Raw genomic sequence first — 21,827 nt, 5'->3', positions numbered from 1 at the left:
ACTTGCTGTGGTCCCACAGGGCACAGAGGGCCCTCCTCTGCTGCAGCCTGTTGCAGATTTCCAGAAACGCATGGAAATTTCTTCGCAATCAATACTCTGTCTTCTGTTCTCCTTGGTATTATGGGTTTACACCAAGCTAGTTTTTATTTTATTTTTTTTTAATTTTTTTTCAACATTTATTTATTTTTGGGACAGAGAGAGACAGAGCATGAACGGGGGAGGGGCAGAGAGAGAGGGAGACGCAGAATCGGAAACAGGCTCCAGGCTCCGAGCCATCCGCCCAGAGCCTGAGGCGGGGCTCGAACTCACCGCGAGATCGAGACCTGGCTGAAGTCGGACGCTTAACCGACTGCGCCACCCAGGCGCCCCCCAAGCTAGTTTTTAAATGTAGTTTTCGTGGTGCCTCAGGAGAGAGTGGGGAAATGTGTCCGCTCAGCCTGCCGGCTGTGACAGGTGGCCCTTCCCGGTATGCCGCCAGGTGGTCCACGACTGCCCCCGAAGAATCCTTTTGAATGTAATTGCGTAGATGTTTTCATGTAAAAGTCATCATTTGACATTGCAGTGAACCTAAGAAAAGTGGTTAAGTTTTCAAACCATTGAATTAACCACAGTGGGGAGACGATTACGTGTGAATGTACCACATGTTTGGATCAATATGCTAAACATCATCTTAGTGTATTTAAGAAAATAGTTTTGATCCACCAGATCCCCCAAAAGGATCTTGAGAACTGCCAGGTTCTGTGGATTACATTTCAAAAATCACTGGACGACATATTACTCTTCGTTATCATTTTATAGTAGAAATAGATTTTAGAAAACATACCAGGGAGTACCTTTGTGTTACAGTTCATGCACCAAGTACATGTTTGTTTTTCTCAAAGGGTCCATCTTGCTGGGACGATGTCTTAATCCCAAACCGGATGACTGGTGAATGTCAAACTGCAAGCTGTCCTGGGACTACAGCCGTAAGTACCCAGTCAAGTCCATTTCTTTTTTTTTTTTTTTTTTTTTCATTATGACATCTTCAGGGTTTAGTAGGAAATGAGAATAGAGACAAGAATGCTGACTTTTCTTCCATATGATAGTATCCAGCAAAAGTGTTCTGATTCAAAGCTTTTATAATAGTCACCCAAAATTCTACCTTTTTCATTGCTTTCCAGTGTCATTTTCCCAGAGGCTTAACCACTTTAGCTGACTATGTTGAAACATGTCAATTTAAACTTCTTAAAAAGTGATATTCATGGAATATGAAGAAGAGCCACTTCAGAGCTTAGAAAAAGAAAATAACAAAGATATAAGGTTAATCTTTGTGCCGATCCTGTGATATTTTGTATTTATATTCCCACATCATTCAAAATGGCTTTCTTTCTTCATCTCTACCTTTCCTTTTCTGACACAGCGGGCTACTAGAAAATCTAGTATGGATGAACAGCTATACAACTGAATTACCATCTTCTGTTCTCTGCAATCCCTTGTCTCTTTGCAAACCTGGGGCATATCTTGATGTTTCGCATAGAAGAGGTATTTCTTGAAAGAGACTCTGAGTCCTGAAGTGATTTTCTAAATAATTTTATATCCCAATCAAGTTGGTAATTTGTGTATTGTTTTACTTTTTGCCTCAAAAATTCCTGGGTCTATCATAATCTGATTTTATATATCTCCTGAGCTGTAAATACCGTTATGGTACCAACACACATGTCAATGTTAGTTCACAAACTGTCACAGCCAGCTGGCGGTTGGTATCTCCTCTAAGGAACAAAGTCTGTCAGTGGCAACAGGTACGGTGTTGGAGCTACAGCTATTAGGCGCGTCTTCTCTCTCCGATTTGCAGGGTGATTGCAAAGTACCGAGGTAGCAGTGAGCAGCCCAAGCAATCACTCTCCATCAAACAGGGCCGAGGACCATGAACAGATTTTTATTAATGCAAATCCTGAAGAAAAATAATGACTTGTGTGTCACTCGCAGGTATTGAGGCATAATACACTCTTGTAAGTTTACTACTGGGATGAAGTTAGAGTGTATATATTTATGGAGCAGAATTCTTAAATATAATGAGATATACATACATGCATACAAATGCAATGTGTGTATAATACACACATTGTGGCTGGGCATGAACCCCGCTTAAAAAAAATCCATGAAGCGAGGGAGCATTGCTCAAAAACTGCCAACAGTGCCTCTCAGGTCCCCTTGGCCACCCTGTGAGTTCTGTGCCTAACCTAGTAACAGGCAGGGGAGACACAGGGGCCACCTTCTTTGACAATGTGGGTGGCGGATGTACATCCCAGCAGAGCCAGGATGGAAAGGAGGTGGCTTCTGTTGTGGGCTCTGGGCTCCAAAGAGCTCTGCCCAGGGAGGACAGGGAATGCAACACAGCCCCTGCAGGCTTGCATGCAAATGGCTCTCGTAGTCCCTCCCCACTGCGACTCTGGTGCCTAGAGTTGAATTATGACTGAAGGCTTTCTTGCAAAGGCTGTTCTCCTAAGGTTCCACCCAGGTGTGAACACATTTCTCCAGAGCAAGGACACAGGTATGCTGAGGGGTTCCCACGTTCCCATGGTCAAAGACCTTCTCTGGTGTGAACTACCAAGTGTATCTCTTCTGCTGGAAGCATGCCACATTGACTGCACTCATAAATCCCTACCAGCATGTCACCTTCTGGTCACCGGTGTCACAGGAGCTGCAGAAGAAGGCTTTCCCACTCTGAGGTCTTTCTACAATGAGGACTTCGGGAAAGAGGTGGGAGCTTTGGATCTCTTAGACTCATTGCAGTCAGACACCTTTCTGTACTTAAAACTTTCGGTGCCAAACAAGGAGGGCATTTGGAATGAAGGCTTCCTCACTGGTGTTGCACATGGAAGACTTTTCCTTGCTGCGTGGTTTCTGAGGACACCTCGCACTCCTGATTGTGTGGGGTTGTGTTCCTGTGAATTGTCAGGTGGTAATTAAGAGCTGCTTACCTTGGAAGGCCTTTCTAAACACCTTGAATTTGAAGGTTCAAGGCTGGGTCTCATATGGCTAGACCAAGTCAAGTCCTTGCTGGCCAGCACCCAGGCCTCCTCCCCACACCTCTGTTGTGGGACCATGTGGGGTTGGAGACGTCAAGCCCCAGTGGGAACAAGCAAAATTATGCAGGGCACACACCATAGATGCCCCAGGGCCCTTGTCCAAGAGCCTCTCTTCTCCCAGGACAGGCACACAACCACACCCTCAAAGGTCATTGGTCCCGGCCAATTTCAGCATCTCCGTGGCCATCATTGGAGCCTTGGTCTGGGGGCCTCCTTGGAAGCCACCCCATGTAACGTCATGGGAAGCAGTGTCTGGCCCAGTGATCTGCTCAGACCAGAGCTTTTCAGCATCAAATCCTTTAGACTGAAAACACGTTTGAATTGCCTACGAAAATCATCCAGGGGATTGAAGTAAAATACAGATGTCAAATTAGTTTTAAAAAAGAAAAGAAGAGGGTAGAGGAGAGGGAAGTAGGACAAATAAGAAGTATGTACGTGTACACACACATACACACACACACACACACAATAATAGAATAAAACCATATACAACAGTGACAAAACAAAATGTAAATGTGCTAACAAAAGTTTAAAAGGCAAAGATTCTAAGACTGGATTAAAAGAAGAACGTCCAGCTTTATGCGAGACACAAGATATATACCTAAAACATGAGAACAAAAGCACTGAACATTGAAGAATGGACAATGACATACCAGGCAAACATTAACCAAAGGGCAGCTTTTGAAACCATTTTAATTGCATATAAAATCAGTTTTGGGGGAAACAGCATTATTAAAATTTTTCATTTTTCTTTTAAGTTTTTATTTTAATTTCAGTTAGTTAACATACAGTGTTATATTACTTTCAGGTGCACACCATAGCGATTCAACACCTCCGTACAACACCCAGGGCTCATCACCACAAGCACACTCCTTAATCCCCATCACCTATCTCCCCCCATCCCCCACCAGCTCCCGCTGTTAACCATCAGTTTGTCCTCTGTAGTTAAGAGTCTGTTTTTTTAATTTCTCTCACTCTCTCACTCTCTCGATCTCTCTCTCTCTTTTCCCTTTGCTCCTTAGTTTTGTTTCTTAATTTCCACATATGAGTTAAATCCTACAGTATTTGTCTTTCTCTATGACTTAGGTAGTTTAGCATTATACTCAGTAGATCAATCTATGTCCTTGAAAATGGCAAGATTTCATTTTTTGTGGCTGAATAATATTTTATTGTATATCTATGCCACATCTTTTTAATCTATTTATCAGTGAACACTTGGGCTGCTTCCGTATGTTGGCTATTATAAATAATGCTGCTGTAAATATAGGGGTGCATATAATTTTTTGAATTAGTGTTTTGTATTTTTTGGGTAAATACCCAGTAATAGAATAACTCGATGTAATGGTGATACTATTTTTAACTTTTTGAGGAACCTCCATTCTGTTTTCCACAGTGGCTGCACCAGTTGGCATTCCCGCCAACAGTGCGTGAGGGTTCTTTTTTTCTCCACATCCTCACCAACCCTTGTTGTTTCTTGTGTTGTTGATTTTAGCCATTCTGATAGGTGTGAGGTGATAGATCATTGTGGTTTTGATTTGCATTTCCCTGATGGTAAGCGATGATGAACATTGTTTCTTGTGTCTGTTGGCCATCTGGATGTCTTCTTTGAAGAAATGGCTGTCCAAGTCTTCTTCCCAGTTTTTAAATGGATTAATTGTTTTTTGAGTGTTAAGTTGTATAAGTCCTTCATATATTTTGGACACTAAGCCTTTATCAGCTATGTCATTTGCAAATATTTTTCTCCCATTCTGTAGGTTGCCTTTTGGTGTTGATTGTTTCCTTCGCTATGCAGAAGCTGTTTATTTTTATGTAGTCCCAATAGTTTATTTTTGCTTTTGTTTCTGTTGCCTCAGGAGACATATCTAGAAAAAAGTTTCATAGCTGATATCAAAGAGGTTACTGCCTGTGTTCTTTTCTAGGATTTTTATGGTTTCAAGTCTCACATTTAGGTCCTTAATCCATTTTGAGTTTATTTTTGTGTGTGGTGTAAGAAAGTGGTCCAGTTTATTTCTTTCTCATGTTGATGTCCCATTTTCCCAGTACCATTTGTTGAAGAGACTGTCTTTTTCCCATTGGATGTTCCTTCCTGCTTTGTTTTGATCACTACAGCTTTGTAATATACCTTGAAGTCTGGAATTGTGACGCTTCTAGCTTTGCTTTTCTTTTTCAAGATTGTTTTGGCTATTTAGTATATTTTGTGGTTCCATACAGATTTTAGAATTGTTTGCTCTAGTTCTGTGAAAAATGCTGTTGGTATTTTGACAGGGATTACATTAAATGTATAGATTGCTTTGGGTAGCAAAAACAATTTAATAATAATTATTTTTCTAATCCATGAGCAGGGACTAACTACATTTTCATTTCTTTGTGTCATCTTCAATTCCCTTCATCAATGTTTTATAGCTTTCAGAGTACAAGTCTTCCACATCTAATCTTTGGTTAGATTTATTCCTAGGTATCTTATTATTCTTGGTGAAATTGTAAATGGGATTGTTTTTTTTTAATTTCTCTTTCTGCTGCTTCATTATTGGTGTATAGAAATGCAATAGATTTCTGTACATTGATTTGTATCTTGCAACTTTCCTGAATTTGTGTATCAATTCTAGTAGTTTTTTGGTGGAGTCTTCTAAGTTTACTATGTATAGTATCATGTCATCTGCAAATAGGGAAAGTTTTACTTCTTCCTTATTGATTTGGATGCCTTTTATTTCTTTTTATTGTCTGATTGCTGTGGCTAGGACTTCCAATAGTATACTGAATAACAGTAGTGAGAGTGAACATCCTTTTCTTGTTCCTGATTAGGCGAAAGCTCTCTGTTTTTCCCCACTGAGGATCCTTTATCTGATTTTGGTAGGATTTTGCCTCACAGAATGAATTTGGAACTTTTCCTTCCTTTTCTGTTTCTTGGGAATAGTTTGAGAAGAATCGGTGTTAACCCTTCTTTAAATGTTTTATAGAATTCACCTGTAATGCCATCTGGTCATGGACTTTTATTTGTTAGGAATTTTTTGGTTACTGATTCAATTTCTTTGCTGATTTTTGGTCTGTTCAAATTTCCTATTTCTTTCTGGTTTAGTTTTGGTAGTTTATTGTTTCTAGGAATGTATCCATTTCTTCTAGGGATCCTTCTAGGTTTATGAATTTGTTGGCATATAGTTTTCATGATATTCTCTGATAATTGTTTGTATTTCCGTGGTGTTGGTTATTATTTCCCCTCTCTCATTTGTGATTTTATTTATTTTTGTCCTTTCTCTTTTATTCTTGAGGAGTCTGGTTAGAAGTTTATCAATGTTATTGATTTTTTTCAAAGAATTCACTCCTGGTTTCACTGATCTGTTCTATTATTATTTTAGTAAAACCATCTGTTAAATCCATCTGTTCTAGTGTATCATTTGAAGCCATTGTTTCTTTGTTGATTTGCTGTATAGATGATCTGTCCATTGAGTGGGTGTGACAGTCCCCAACTACTATTGTGTTGTTACTAATTAGCTCCTTTATGTTTGTTATTAACCATTTTATCAATGTTGGGTGCACAAGTATTTACAATTGTCATATCTTCTTGTTGGATTTTCCCCTTTATATTTTTTGAGAAGTGTTAATATTCTGTATTTAATATCATGCATAAACCACCCCAATATGCCTTTCATTAAGCAAAAGGCAACATTTTAAATGCAAGGAATTTTAATTCAATTGGCAGAGTTAAGACTAAAAGGAGAAAGGAGACATTGTCAGCTTATCTTTAGCCCTGGCCTTTAATAGGCTAACAAACACAACTTGAAACACAGCTGAGCCTTGCTGTTCTGATAGAGTGAAACTTCACCCTCAGTATTTAAATATATTAATATAACCAATTATATAAATCTATAAAACCAATCTCCTGTAAGCTTAGAGATGGCATTTACCAGCTCTGTGAAAAGCTGAACACTGCCAATCACATATTCGTTTAACCACGAGCCAATCTTATTTAAATCAGGACTGTCCAAAAGAAATATTCTGTCAGCCATTAGTGATCTGAATTCAGGTGTACGAGATCAATTTAAATATGGTACACATATAAAAAAGTCATGAGACATTTTTGTTTTGTAATAAATAAAGCAATGGCCAACTATTACTCCTTAGTAGCTTTTTTAAGAAAAGCTATCAAGTCTGCTCTTTCCTATGCCTTCTTAATGCCGGCAAAGATCATTTTTGTTCTTGGGATATACTTCTTGGGATTCTCCAAATACTCCATCAGTGTCTCCTCTCCCCAGGAGATGCCTTTGTTCTTGTTGGTATCCGTGTAAGAAAATCCAGGGGCTTGACCTGTCTCTTGCCCAGATAAACCATGGATATTTGGCCCAGCTTGTGATTGCCTCCATTTTCCATGGTATGACACTGGGCACACTTCTGAACAAAAATCTTCTTGCCCTTTTCAACATAACCCATGTTTAAATTGTTCTTTGGTCATGCATGAAACAAAGGTGCCTGCTCACAATCCAGATGTCCCACTCTCTCTGGATTTCCCCCTTTACTATTATATAGTGTCCTTCTTTGTCTGTTGTTAGAGTTTTTGTTTTAAAGTCTTTTTTGTCCAATATATATATTGCTACTCCAGCTTTCTTTTGCAATTCATTTGCACGATAGATGGTTTCTCCACTTCCTCACTTTTAATCTGATGGTGTCTTTAGGTCTGAAATGAGTCTCTTTGTAAGGAGCATATGCATGGCTCTTGTTGGGTTTTTTGTTTTTACTTTTTTGTTGTTTGTTGTTTTTGTTTGTTTGTTTGCTTAATCCACTGTCTCCTTATGTCCTTTGATTGGAGCATTTAGTCCATTTACATTCAAAGTAATTACTGACAGATATGTTATGTATTGCCATTTTATTACTTGTTTTGTGGTTGTTTCTGAACATTTCCTCTGATTCTTGTATTTCCTTCATGTTTTGCTGATTTTCTTTAGTGATATATTTGGATTTCCTTCTTTATACTTTGCATATTTGTTAGTGGTTTTTGATATATGGTTACCATTAGGTTTGTGTATAGCATCTTCTACATATAGCAATCTATATTAAGTTGATGGTCATTTAAGTTTGAACCCATTCTTTGCTCCTCTCCTCCCACATTCTATGAGTATTTCTTTTGTGAGTTCCTTGACTGATTTCTTACAGAAATATTCATTTTTGCTGATTTTGTGTTTTCTACCTTGATATTGTCACTTTTGGTCCATCCTTTCCACTCAAAGAGTCCCCTTTAATATTTCTCACTGGGCTGATTTAGTTGTCATGAATTCCTTTAGTTTTTGTTTGTCTGGGAAACTCTTTATCTATCCTTTTATTCTGAATGATAGCCTTCCTGGATACAGTATTCTTGGGTGCAGATTTTTCCCATTCAGCACCCCAGGTACATCCTGCCCTTCCTTCTGCTTGCCAAGTTTCTGTTGAAAAATCTCCTACGACCTTTATGGGTTTTCCCTTGTAAGTTACTGACATCTTTTGTCTTATATCTTTTAATTTTTTTTCTTTATTATAATGTTTTGCCAATTTAATTACAACATGTCTTGGTGTGGGTCTGCTTTTGTTGATACTTGTGGGAGTTCTCTGTGCCTCCTGGGTCTGGATATCTGTTTCCTTCATTAAGGAATTATTCAATTATTATTTCTTCAAATAAATTTTCTGTCCCCTTTTCTCTCTCTTCTTCTTCTGGAACTGCTATAATATGAATGTTATTACATTTGCTACAGTCACTGAGTTCCCTAAGTCTATTCTCATTTTGCATAATTCTTTTTTTTCTCTCTTTGCTTAACTTGTTTACTTTCCATTACTGTTTTCTAGGTCATTAATTCATTCCTCTGCTTCTTCCATCCTGCTGTTCATTTCATCAGGTGTGTTTTTCATTTAATTTATTGAGTCCTTTATCTCTGCTCTGTTATTTCTTATTGTTCTGTTAAGAGTCTCACACATTCTTCCACTCTTTTCTCAAGTCCAGTGAGTTTCTTCATTATCATTGCTTTAAATTCTCTATTAGACATGTTCCTTATATCTGTTTTTGCTTAGATCTCCAGCTGTGGCCTTGTCTTGTTCTTTCATTTGCGATAAATTTCTGTGTCCTCATTTTGTCTGCCTCTCTGTATCTCCTTCTGTGTATTAAGAAAGTCAGCTATTTCTTCTGCTCTTGAAAGCAGTGACTTTATGAAGAGTTCCTAGAGTGCCCTACAGTCCCTGTTCATCAGAACCTGGCACTTCAGGAGAGTATCCCAGGTGTTTTGCTTATGCTCTACTGTTGTGTTTGAGTCATGTTTCCTTTCATTGCAGCACATTCACTGACTTTCTGCCTGTTATGGACTGTTCTTGCTCTCTGTAGTGTTAGTAGGACCCCAGTAGGCCAGCTCTGGAGGGGTATGCCCACCAGGGAACTTGGGAGCAGGGTAGTGGTGGTAGCAAAATTTGCACTGGGCCACTAGTCCTATGCCACATCTCCCCAAGCACTGTGGTGGCTAGGGGTTGTGTGCTAGGATGGCCGGGGCACAAAGATGGTCCCTGCACGCAATGGTGGTTGAGGGTGCATGGTTGGGTGTGGTGGGGTGACTGGGCACTACACGGTAGCTTTACATTATTTAAAATTCTAAAAAGCATTATGAAAACTAGGTTTTGCTAAAAGTTTCAATAACCGAGAAAGATATAGCAGTTTAAACATTGTATGATCTTAGTAACACGAACTCAAAATACATTAAAGATAAATTGTCAGAATTAACCCAGGATATGAATAAATAGGGCACAGGGCAGGAGACAGTAACATTAACCTCCAAGGGGTGGGAGCTCCAGCAGCATAATCAAGAAGCATGTGACAGATCAGTCCAACCAGTAACCAGCATCACATTGTGAGCACTGCACACAACACCTGGAGAACACCTCCTTTTTCAAAGCATATTTGGAACATTTCAACAATTGATCATGTTTTGGAGCATTAAAGCATTTAAATAACACTTACAAAAGCATAACCATAAAAATCTCTGAAACATGGAAATTCAATTATCTTAGTCAATAAAAAACCCAAATGGAAAAATGAAAGCAACCAACAATGAAAATACACCACATATCAAATCTTTAGGGATGTTGTTAAATTAGAATTTCAAAGGAATATTTAGGACCATAAGGGCTTATTTTATAAAATAAGAGAGAGTAAAATGATTTAAACATATTGTTTAAGAAGGTAGAAAAAGAAATTGTCATATCCAACTAATTTTCTCTCATTTTTAGTGAACACTAAGTGCTGGTTAGATAAAGGAATTGGAGGCATGCACACCTTTTTTATAATTATACCAGTGGCTGGCAGAGCACTCAGTGTGAGAAATTTCATTTGTTCTTTCTCTTATCACCTTTTTTTGTGAATTACATTTTTACAATGCAGCTAAATATAAACTCCTGTATTTTCTAAATCATTGTGTGTGATGTTTGTTTCTTAAGGAGGTGAAAAGATATTCATTTTAAGTAGTTTCTCATACTTAAATTTGCAGGGTATTTTAAGTTTTTGACAGTATTTTGTACAGTAGATAATATATTCTCATGAAAAGTTAAATTTCTATCACTTGAGTAAAATATCCATATACTTAAAATTCAAAAGAACAGGGTCCCTAATATATTCATAATTAATATTTATACACTTAAAGATAATCTAACTACATCATTTTAAGTAGCAGTGAAATCTAACCTTTGTATTTAGGAGTACAAATATAAACTTGACCCTACCTACACTTTAGACAGAGAAATCTGTACCTAATTCAGTTTTACACTAATCGCTGTTATCCAAGGAAAGAACATAGCATTAGTTCTGAAATGCATCTTACCTTTTTTATAAAAAGAGTTCTAGTCAGCTCAGAGAGTATATATGCTTGAGATTTAAAGAGGGACAGAAATCACTTGGGATTTTCTCCATGAGTAAAATTAAGTCAACTTTGGATATGACATAAGACTTTAAATTTTCTGTGTAAATCTTTTTTTGTATATATATTTTATGTACGATCCCTTAAACAGCAAACATATTTGTGTTTGTCCATGCAGTGAGGTATATGTTTTACTTAGTTGCATACACGAAGGCTAAGACATGCCCAGAAGTCTTATTCTCTCTCTGGGTGTTATTTCTGAGTTCCAAATTATAAGTTAAAAACAAGTATCCCCTGTTCATCAAACACTTCCCTGTGAAAACCTCTGACTTAGTCATGCTTTTGTGGTAATGAAGGGTTTCTAAGCCAACTGTGAGAATGAGGCCTCTTCCCTCACACCTTACAATTAGACAGAAGGGTTTAGGATAAGGGGATAGTCTCTTAGATGACAAGGACAAAAAATTAAATCATGTCTTGGTCTTAGTTCCTTCAGGCTCCTATAACAAAATAGCATAAACAGATGGCTTATAAAAAACAAAGGGCACACTTCTTGATTCACAGATGCCATTGCGTGGTGGAAGGGACAAGGGAGCTCTCTGCTGTTATGACCCAGTCACCTTCTTCAGGGCCTCACCTCCAAATACCATCACAATGGGAATTAGGCTTCAACCTATCAGTCTGGTGCAACACACATTCCGATCATACCAATCTTCAAAGTAATAAATGAACTAAGGTCATTATTTTTGTTCTTGTTAAAGAGTATAGTTTTACTACTTAACATCCTATAACATACATCATATTTTACATTCTGACTAGTAATATTTACCTGATATCCCATGTTAAATAATGTATTTTTAATAATGTAATGTTTAAAATTATTCGACTTCAATATGTGTTAAACTCTTTTACATGGAACTTCTGTTATTTATCAGAAAAAGTTGAGAAGGACATCTTAAAATGGCTCAAATGAAATTAGATACTAAAAACTATCCCCTAAATTATAATAAATAGCATAATTATTAAACTCCATGTAACAAATGGGGGGATACCATCTTACTTAACATACAATTTATTTCTTATATTTTTCCCCAGTTGGGCTCAGGATATGTCAACTGGAACATAATTGAATAAAAGTTAATATTCATAGTCTGTATCTCTGATTTCATCTTCTGGGTAGAGGTTGGGTAAAACAAAATGAAGAGTAAATAAGAGTCACCCAATACTGAAAAAACTTTCTAGAGAGAGCATTTGCATAGTTTATGTCCAAAAAGTTTCTAATTAATGTTTAAGTTTAATCAAATGACTGTCCTCAAAGGGAATCTGTGTTTCTTTTTGTTGTTTCTATGATTGTTTTCGACTTGATTAGAATCTCACAAAATGAGACTCAAGATTTCTCAGGATGGTTTCCTGGTATAGACTATATGTTCTTATTTTTTTTTTTCCAGTATCTAATAATAATGAAAAGTTTGCTCTGTTTTGCTCTTAAGGAAAGAGTTCAGGTTGACCAGGTATCCCTGAGATAGTCATAAGAGACCATCTTTATCTGCAAGATATAAAAGGAGCTGCAGACTCCATAAACCTTGTGTTGCTAAGCCCATCTGCACAACTCAGTAACCCACATGGACACAGACATTTCCAAATAGGTAATTAACTCCAGCCCTGTAGCTTCCAGGGGCTGCATCCATCCCAGAGGGCAGCTGGGCATGTAAGTGTGGAGGGCACAGAATAAAAGCAGAAATGAGAGAGGAGACGGCGTGTGCTCCCCACTCTTTCTGCCCTGATGTTTGGTTGAAGAGAAATGGTATCCCTTTCCTGTTCTCGGTAGTCATGTTTTCTTAATTCTAAATAAAATTGAATTGTGAAAGCTTTGAAGTCAAACGCAGATTATGATTGAATGGTATCTAAGCGTGACAGAGTGTTCTCTGTTGTCTGACATGCAATTTGGGTGACAAACTAGAAACTTCTGAGAGCATTTTTCAAAAACCGATCAAGTATTCAGACTCAAGGACAGTTCACTTCTAAACTAAGTTTTTAGTACTATATAACAAAAAGGTTCATTTTAAAAAATTAAGGTAAAAATTAGAAGATAGATATTTTTATTACAGAATCAGTGAAAATTTCGCACATATAAATAAAATTCTTAAATGTTTATATGAAAAAATATAGAAGTCTACTATGGAGAAAAAAGTGTGTTTTTAATAGCACTAAAGAAATTGAACTAGTTTTTAATAACCTAAGAATATTTGGGAGGCTTAGAAGCCAAGAATCAATTCAGTTGAACTATTTTTCTGTGATATAACCCCCTTTATTGTCTAGGCTCTTTGACAACTTAGTGGAAAATTATATCAACAGCCATTTCCACGTTATTGCTAAAGACTCCTGTGTACTGTTCCATGAAAAAAAAAATCTGCAAGGAAAGGAAACAAGGTACCAGAAATTATTGCATGTGGATCAGAATACCTATACATACAAAGTAAGCAGTATCTACACCGTAGTCCCACACATACAACCTTGGTTATATGATGATGCCATTGTTCAAGCAAATATCGAGTTCCATAATATATACTTTTAAATATTAAAAGTAATTTGTTTCCTCAATTCCAGGAAACTCTTGTTTTATGTGAATTGTAAGTATTTTTTTCCACTTGATAACCCATGATTCTAAGTGTCATAATTTGTATCTTATTTTATATGCGATAGAAGAAAATCATGCCTATGACCACTACACTGTAAGATGAGCAATTTAAAATCTGTTTACTATTCCCAGAGGCTTCAAAAGTTACTTTACTTTTTGTCTGTCCATAGAACAATTCCAAAGCCAGATATGATAAGAGGCTGCATTGGAGGTTGTGTTATGGCTTTAGACAAGGGCCCAAGACAATGAAAAATAACCAACAAGGAAATTTATCACAATCAGAAAAAAGGTACATTTCTAGACCACTAGGTTATAGACTGGGGAGAAAGTATATCGATCTACCAGGAAAGCTAGCAATAGGTGTAATAAGATAATTTCGAATAGATTTATAAGTGAAATTCTGAGAACTGGAGTAAAGGAAGATTAAATACCACTGTAAACATCATTGAACTTTTCAACTGGGATGGTAGATTGGACCCAACTAGAAATACCAGGGATTAAGGACTGGAGGTCACTCTGTGATCACCACCATGCAGATACACGGGAGGCTAATGGAGTGAGAAAAGAAGGAAGATGTACAAGTAATGGGGCAGGGGAATGAGGGCTGCTTCTCAGCAGGTAAATAGCCCTCTTGATCCTTCAAGCAGGTGATCGATGGCTCTCCGAGACCCGCACTTCATCATGTGGTGATGGAGGTCATTAAGAAACCATCATCTCTCTTACTCTGGGCAAGCTAGCTCTCAAAAAGTTATCAAGGGCTATGATAAAATTTAGTTTTTAAGATATATGCTGCAAAAAATACTTAAAGCCAGTTTCCTAAACTTGAGATTTAGAATGAAATCAAAACTGAGAAGAATCCCCTGTGCTCTTGACCACATGTGGTGAAACATTTATTTCTACTAATAGTTCTTGGCAAACAAACAAAGTTTGGTATCCCCAGATTGGAATGTCCTAAAGTGGGTAATAATTTTTTTAAAAAAATTAGTGTTTATTTGTATTTAAAGAGAGAGAGAGAGAGAGGGAGAGGGAGAGAGAAATGGGGGAGGGGCAGAGAGAGAGGAAGACACAGAATCTGAAGCAGGCTCCAGGATCTGAGCTGTCAGCACGGAGCCTAACATGGGGCTGGAACTCACGAACCGCAAGATCATGACCTGAGCTGCGGTCATATGCTTAACTGACTAAGCCACCCAAGCGCCCCATAAAGTAGGTAATAATCATCATCCCTTTCAATCATCAGAGTTTTGGAAACTAAATGTCAGTGTTTTTATGAGATGAAGAGAAAACTTTTATGTTTCAAGATTGGAAAGCAAATATAATTTTTAAAATGTTTGTCCTTCCATTGAAAGAAATACAGTTCTTTTTATAACAGGTATTTACTTGTTGTGTTAGTCACTGTGCAGAAAATAAAGGCTGACCTTCAAGAACTGGGAATCTAGTTGCAGCGCTAAGACTTTACAGTAATGACTGCAATCCGGATTCAACAGAGCAAATAAAAAAACTTATTGAGCATGTCCTCTATGCCAGGCACTGAGAAAGAAAAGCAAGTATTTCTATTTGCTGCTATCACAGTATGGAAAAAATTTCAGGGTAGAGTCAGACATACAGGCAAATGGTGGCTTTTACCATGAACTAAGTATTGTTTTGTTTTTTTAATGTTTATTTTTGAGACAGAGAGAGTGTGAGCGGGGGAGAGGCAGAGAGAAAGGGAGACACAAAATCCAAAGCAGGCTCCAGGCTCTGAGCTGTCAGCACAGAGCCCAACGCAGGGCTCAAACTCATGAACCACGTGATCATGACCTGAGATGAAATCAGACACTTAACCGACTGAGCCACCCAGGCACCCCATAAACTAAGTATTGTTAAAGATGGATATGGAAGACTGTAAAAAGACTTCACTTTGTGAATAAGCAGAGGAAATAAGACAAAGTGGTGTATCCCGCATCCCATGAAACAAGCGCCAGAAATGCTTGTGAAAGTTCAGAGAAGAGAAATTTCCTCCACATAATGGAGTTAAAGAAAAGGCTTCCCACAGGAGATGGTACCTGAGGGAGGGCAGGTGTAATTTCCATAGGTGTTGATGTTGGCAAGGTGGAGAGAGGTTTGTGAGGTAGAGAAAATGATAGGAATAAAGAGATAGAAAATCTCAATTTTCTCATTTATTCCATGAGTTACTATTAGCTGCGAGACAGAATGTTCAGCTCTCCTATGTGTGCAAAACCAAGGTCCTCTTCTTCCATGGAGCTCCTCCCAGCCCTATGACCTGGCACTTGTCAGCAGGGAAGATGAAAACTGAAGAGCCATCAGGCAGGAAGAGCCCCTTGAGAAGCATCTAGAATTTAGTGGTGACTGGAAACAAGAGGCAGTCCAGGTTCCTTTTTGTGTATTTGTTATTTTGTTTGTGGGTTTCCACGTAGAGGATTATAATAGAAATAATCTGACCATGGAGAAGTTTAGGTATTTTGAAATAGCAGTTGAGCTGGTTGGCATGATGGGTGGAATGGAGCAAGGCACACACACACACAATCTTGAAGGGAACAAAACTTAAAGATAACTTTTATACAATTTGTTTATTGTCCTTGATTCCCCAGGAACATGTGAATAAAGGTAAATGAGAATTGGCATTTTGCCGTCCTTAAAACTAGAAACACAACATACAAATGAGATTTTGGTTTGGAACCCATTAGAAGCACCACACTTTTCTTGTATTTATTGGGTCATTAAAAGCAGCCATATGGTTGTCTTCTGTCCTATCTGTTCACGTTTCTCCAGTATGTTCCTCAGTGGGAGTCTGTTTAGTGGTTGATTGAAATTCTATCTTTATCGGCAACTTTCTGTTTTCTGTAATTGCCCACAGTGGATGATCCAATATGAAGGGTTTCCTTTTCCTTCTGTTCCTGCCACTCTCTTTTTGTCAATCTTACTGGAAAACCAGAGTTGTTTTTTTGTTTGTTTGTTTGTTTGTTTGTTTGTTTTGTTCTGTTGCCATTGACTTTTGAAAATATTAGAGGGGGCAGAAAATAGGTTACTACAAGAAATAAATTTTGAGTCTATCTGACAATCTATTTCTTCTTAAGGATAATCAAGCTGACTGGAACTATATGCTAAACAGTTTGAGGAGTGCTGGACTGAGTTAAGTGTATCTGTAACTCCTTCTGTTTTTATGTGCATGTTAATTAACTTCTGTTCATTTCCAGTCTTCATTTGTGAAGTAAAGATTGTACATCACTCTTGAAATTTCACTGAGTGTTTGTAGGGAGTCAGGACTCAGTAAATTTTCCTGGTTTTCAGAAACGAAAGATGTTCTGTTGGGACGGCATAACTGTCAATATCTGTAGATTTTCATAAGTTATTCAGAAATACCTATGTTTTTCTGGATCACAGAAATGTCATTTTTTCTTAGAGTTATATAATTTATTCATTCTTTTTCCAGCGTTATAAAAATGAACTATTTCAATGAAGCAAAGAACCAATTCTCCATGTGCTTCTAACATTTCATTAAAATTTGCACTGATGTTCACAAGAATTATAAATCTCATTAAGTGAATTTATGTTAAGCAATTAAAATCATATCACTTATCACAGTGTCCAATATATGAAGACCCTTTAGAGAATCTATTCTCATTTAGTATGTAATAGTGAGTAGTATTAGTTATTATAAGGCATGCATTTAAATTTGGACATTTTCTTGATTGAACAATGAAATATTTAAAATGCACTCACTGCTATGGACTGTGGTTCAGTCACACACTTGAATGATGAAATGTTTATCCCATATACAAAAAAGCAAATATAAATGGAGAAGAATGCATAGTGGGGTTCATTGAAGGTCATCAGTTATGGCATGTGGCTCTATAAGAATGAAACCACAACACTAGAAATACTAAACTACATTTTATTAGATTTGAGCCCGGAGGAGCTTCTTAGGGATGGCTTATATTTACTCTTAAGGAATAAATAGTCAACAGAACTGTTATAAAGAAGGGGCCACTGTAGGACAGGATCCATCAGCCACAGTTATGGAACTAGATGAACTCTGACTATCAGATCCCAAGAGAGCAAATAATGGAAATGTTATCCAGACCAGAGGAACTAGTGAGGACACTACAAAGTCATGATTACTACAAATTAGGATTTAGAATCCACTAATCCTGGTTACTACACACTCTTGAAAGCATGGATCTTTGGAAATCATGGAATGGCATCATATTAACAACTATGATTTAGTCTGAGTCTTCCACATTTTCTTTCCAGCCATCACAACTGATTACCTTGCAAAGATTCTGTCACAGATATCACAGGTAGCTCTCCAAAAGCGAGAACAAAATCACACCACAATAACAACCAAACTCCTCCATAGTGGTGAAAGCCAATCTCTATTAGAGGAGGCAGTGAGGCAGAGAAAGTAATTAAGGTTAGCCAAATCAATGGAAATTAATTGCTCTATGTTAAGGAGAAAGTCCTCCAACTGGTAAGAATTGCCATGGGTCTGACCAAAAACATTTTCAGGTTTAGGAACTAAATTTTAGCAACTCCTATCTTGAAGAGACCAACTCATGAGCTAAACCAACATGCAAAAGACTTTGTCTGTTAACCATGATATCAATTTGTTAATTTATACTCTTGGTACAATATCTCCAACTGCACAATATTCACATCTACCCCCACAGATCTGTTTCTTTTCCTTTTTGCTTCTGCTCCTCTGCCTTCTCTCTCCCTCCCTCTTTCTCTCTCTCTAGCTTTCCCCCTCCATTCCTTCCTCCTTCTTTCTTATCTCTCTTACCTCCGCTCCTCCCTGGCAGCTCCCAGCTCCCTGGGCCTTGCCCCAAATCAACAAGCTATGCATCATTGTGTGGCTGTTTATAAAGTGTCCACAGGTTCTTTGATGGTTCCCTCCTTACACGTTGGGTCCTACTTCTCCTTCCCTCACACCTGGGCCAGCCATGGTGCTCTGTTCCTAGAGAATAGAAAGCAGTGGAAGTGATGCTGTGTTGTGCGGCCAGGTCACAAAAGGCAAAACCACATCTATGTGGCTTTCTCTCTTTTGAGACACACATACTAGGAGCCCTCAACCAACACAAAAAACTGATTGGATTCCCTACAGCTGTAGTGATGAGAGACCAAAAGGAGAGGAGGCCATACAGGAATAGGGAGAGGTACCTAAGGAAGCCAAGCGTTCCACACCCAGCGGGTTCGCCTTTCCATCTTCAAGTGTCATTTGTGTGAACAAGAGGGCCCTCAGACCACTCCAACTTTTGAGCCTCCCTGGCTATTGTAACAGGAGCAGAGATAAACAGCCTCCACCAAATGGTGCTTAAATTGCAGCTTTGTAAGTAACATAAAATTTTTAAAAATTTGTTTAAGCCACTAACATTTGGGGTGTTGTGTTGCCGTAGATACCTGGAACACCTTCCATGGTGTTCTGCATGATCATGTTATTATACAAAAGACTATGCACGCTCAGATGTATAAATATGTGTGTGTGTGTGTGCCACACATTTATGAAAGGGGGTTCAAGTTAAAAACTCAGACAGTGGTTTGATGATGAAGCATGTGACCTGAGAGAGTTCATTCATGCTGGGCTAGAATCATTTGTATATTTGAAGCATATTTTTACCTTAGATAATATTGGATAAACAATAACAAGAATTTTCGGGTCAATTCCCCCACTTACTAGGTACCAAATACACCTCCTAGTCAGTTACATATCTTCCCAACGTAATCTTACCATGTCTCCCTGAAGTTACACCCTGATCTTCTAGATTTGTGTGTGTAGTTCGCAAGCCACCATTAACAACATATTGACAAATGGTTTTAGGTCAATGTCCTGCTTTTACAGGAGTCCCACTTTACCAGAGACTGAACTAGCAGACCAGCGCTTGGGTAGTGGGGTCAGAAAAGCTTGATAGGAATTCTTGTTCTGATACTTACCGGCTGGTGACCTCGGACAAAATCTTTCCACCCTGTCAGTTTCCTCGTCTGTGAAACAGAGATACCAGTGCATTTTATACAAGGTTATTGGAAGGACTAAGTCTGATAAAGAGTATAAAGTGCATATGCTAGAACGTCTCATGGTAAAGAATCAGTAAATTGTAATTAGTATAAGCATAGCTGTTGCTACTATAATGTGTTGACTCGTTCTAGATTTGATCTCACAAGGTGGTTTTTCTCCAGCCTTTTCCACCAGGACTGGAGACAAGTTACCAGAATGCTTATGCAGTTGATTGCCATTTATACAAATGACAAGAAGCATTCAAATTAATGGTTTCTCTGATAATAACTCTGTAGCAAACTGTAGCATCTTGTAGTTCCTTAAATAAACATATGCTCAATTTGCATTTCATTTAATACATGAATGTAACATAAATAAAATTTTCTACCAGCTAATAGGGAGGAAAAATATTACATCATCATAATGACTTAGAAAAGCATTTTTGTTGATCTTTAAGTTTTGAGAACCATATGCCAGCATAATTTTTATAACCCCACATTTTTATTTTTTTATTTTAATTCCAGAATAGTTACATACAGTATTATATTAGTTTCAGGCACAAAATTTCAACAGTTTTATACATTACTCAGTGCTCATCATGGTACGTGGACTCCTTAATCCTCTTCACCTATTTTACCCATCCCTTCACTCACCTCCCCTCTGGTAACCATCTGTTTGTTCTCTGGAGTTGAGTCTGTATCTTGGTCTCTCTCTCTCTCCCCCTCTCTCTTTCCTTTGTTCATTTGTTTTCCTTCTTAACTTCCACATGAGTAAAATCATATGGTATTTTTCTTTCTCTGGTTTATTTCACGTAGCATTATATTCTCTAGCTCCATCCATGTCATTGCAAATGGCAAGATTTCATTCTTTTTATGGCTAAATAATATTCCATTGTGTGTATGTGTGTGTATACACACACACGCGCACACACACAGACACATAGATATGCATATGTCACTTCTTTATCCATTTATGTCAATGGACACTTAGGCAGCTTTCATATCTTGGCTATTATAAATAATGCTGCAGTAAACATAGGGGTGCATGTATCCCTTTGAATTACTGTTTTTGTGTTCTTTGGGTAAATAGCCAGTAGTGTAATTACTGAATGGAAGAGTAGTTCTATTTTTAACTTTTTGAGGAACCTCATACTGTCTTTCACAGTGGCTGCACCAGTTGGCATTTCCACTTATAGTGCATGAGGGTGTCTTTTTCTCCACTCCTCACCAGCACCTGTTGTTTCTTGTGTTTTTGATTTTAGCAATTCTGATGGATGTGAGATGATATTGTAGTTTTGACTTGTGTTTCCCTGATGATGAGTGATGTTGAGCATGCTTTCATCTACCTGTTGGCCGTCTGGATATCTTCTCTGGATAAATATCTGCTCACATCTTCTACCCATTTTGTAATTGGATTCTTTGTGGGTTTGTGTGTGTGTGTGTGTGTGTGTGTGTGTGTGTGTGTGTGTTGGATTGTATAAGTTTTTTATGTATTTTGGATATTAACCCTTTATCAGATATGTTGCTTGCAAATAACTTATCCCTTTCAGTAGGTTGTCTTTTAGTTTTATTGATTGTTTCCTTTGCTGTGAAAAGGTTTTATTTTGATGTAGTCCTGTTTATTTTGCTTTTGTTTATCTTGCCTCAGGAGACATATCTAGAAAAATGTTGCTACAGCCAGTGTCAAAGAATTTAGTGCCTATACTCTCTTCTAGGATTTTTATGGTTTCAAGTCTCATATTAGGTCTTTAATCCACTTTGAGTTTATTTTTGTATATTGTGTAAGAAAGGGGTCCAGTTTCATTCTTTTGCATGTTGCTATCCAGTTTTTCCAACACCATTTGTTGGAGAGATTGTCTTTTTTCCATGGCATATTATCCCCTTCTTTGTTGGAGATTAATTGCCCATTTAATTGTGAGTTTATTTCTGGGCTTTCTATTCTGTTCCATTAATTTGTGTGTCTGTTTCAGTGCCAGTACCATACTGTTTTGATTACTGCAGCTTTGTAGCATATCTTGATATCTGGGATTGTGATACCTCCAATTTTGTTCTTTTTCAAGAATGCTTTGGCTATTTGGGATCTTTTTTGATTTTAGGATTGTTTGTTCTAGTTCTGTGAAAAATGCTGTTGATACACTGGTAGGGATTGCATTAAATCTGTAGATTGCTTTGAGTACTATAGACATTTTAACATATTTGTTCTTCCAATTCATGGGCATGGAATGTCTTTCCATTTACTTGTGTTGTCTTCAATTTCTTTCATCAATGCTTTATGATTTT

At 37.7% G+C, this 21,827-nt stretch overlaps 1 protein-coding gene and 1 pseudogene across 2 annotated transcripts in view; one reads left to right on the top strand and one right to left on the bottom strand.

Moving 5' to 3' along the window:
* Positions 1-21,827, top strand: part of PRKN (parkin RBR E3 ubiquitin protein ligase) — a 1,351,707-nt gene that overhangs the window by 656,392 nt on the left and 673,488 nt on the right. For both annotated transcript variants that reach the window (XM_030316747.1, XM_030316746.1), the window contains exon 5: positions 882-965. In XM_030316747.1, coding sequence (XP_030172607.1) covers positions 882-965 — 84 coding nt within the window. The remainder of the gene's footprint in view (positions 1-881; positions 966-21,827) is intronic.
* LOC115514617 lies at positions 7,177-7,493 on the bottom strand (annotated as a pseudogene).

The sequence above is a fragment of the Lynx canadensis genome, chromosome B2 (genome assembly GCF_007474595.2).
Source record: "Lynx canadensis isolate LIC74 chromosome B2, mLynCan4.pri.v2, whole genome shotgun sequence".
NCBI lineage: Eukaryota > Metazoa > Chordata > Mammalia > Carnivora > Felidae > Lynx > Lynx canadensis.
The sequence above is the reverse complement of the archived record's forward strand: the minus strand, read 5'-3'. Positions and strand labels throughout refer to the sequence as shown.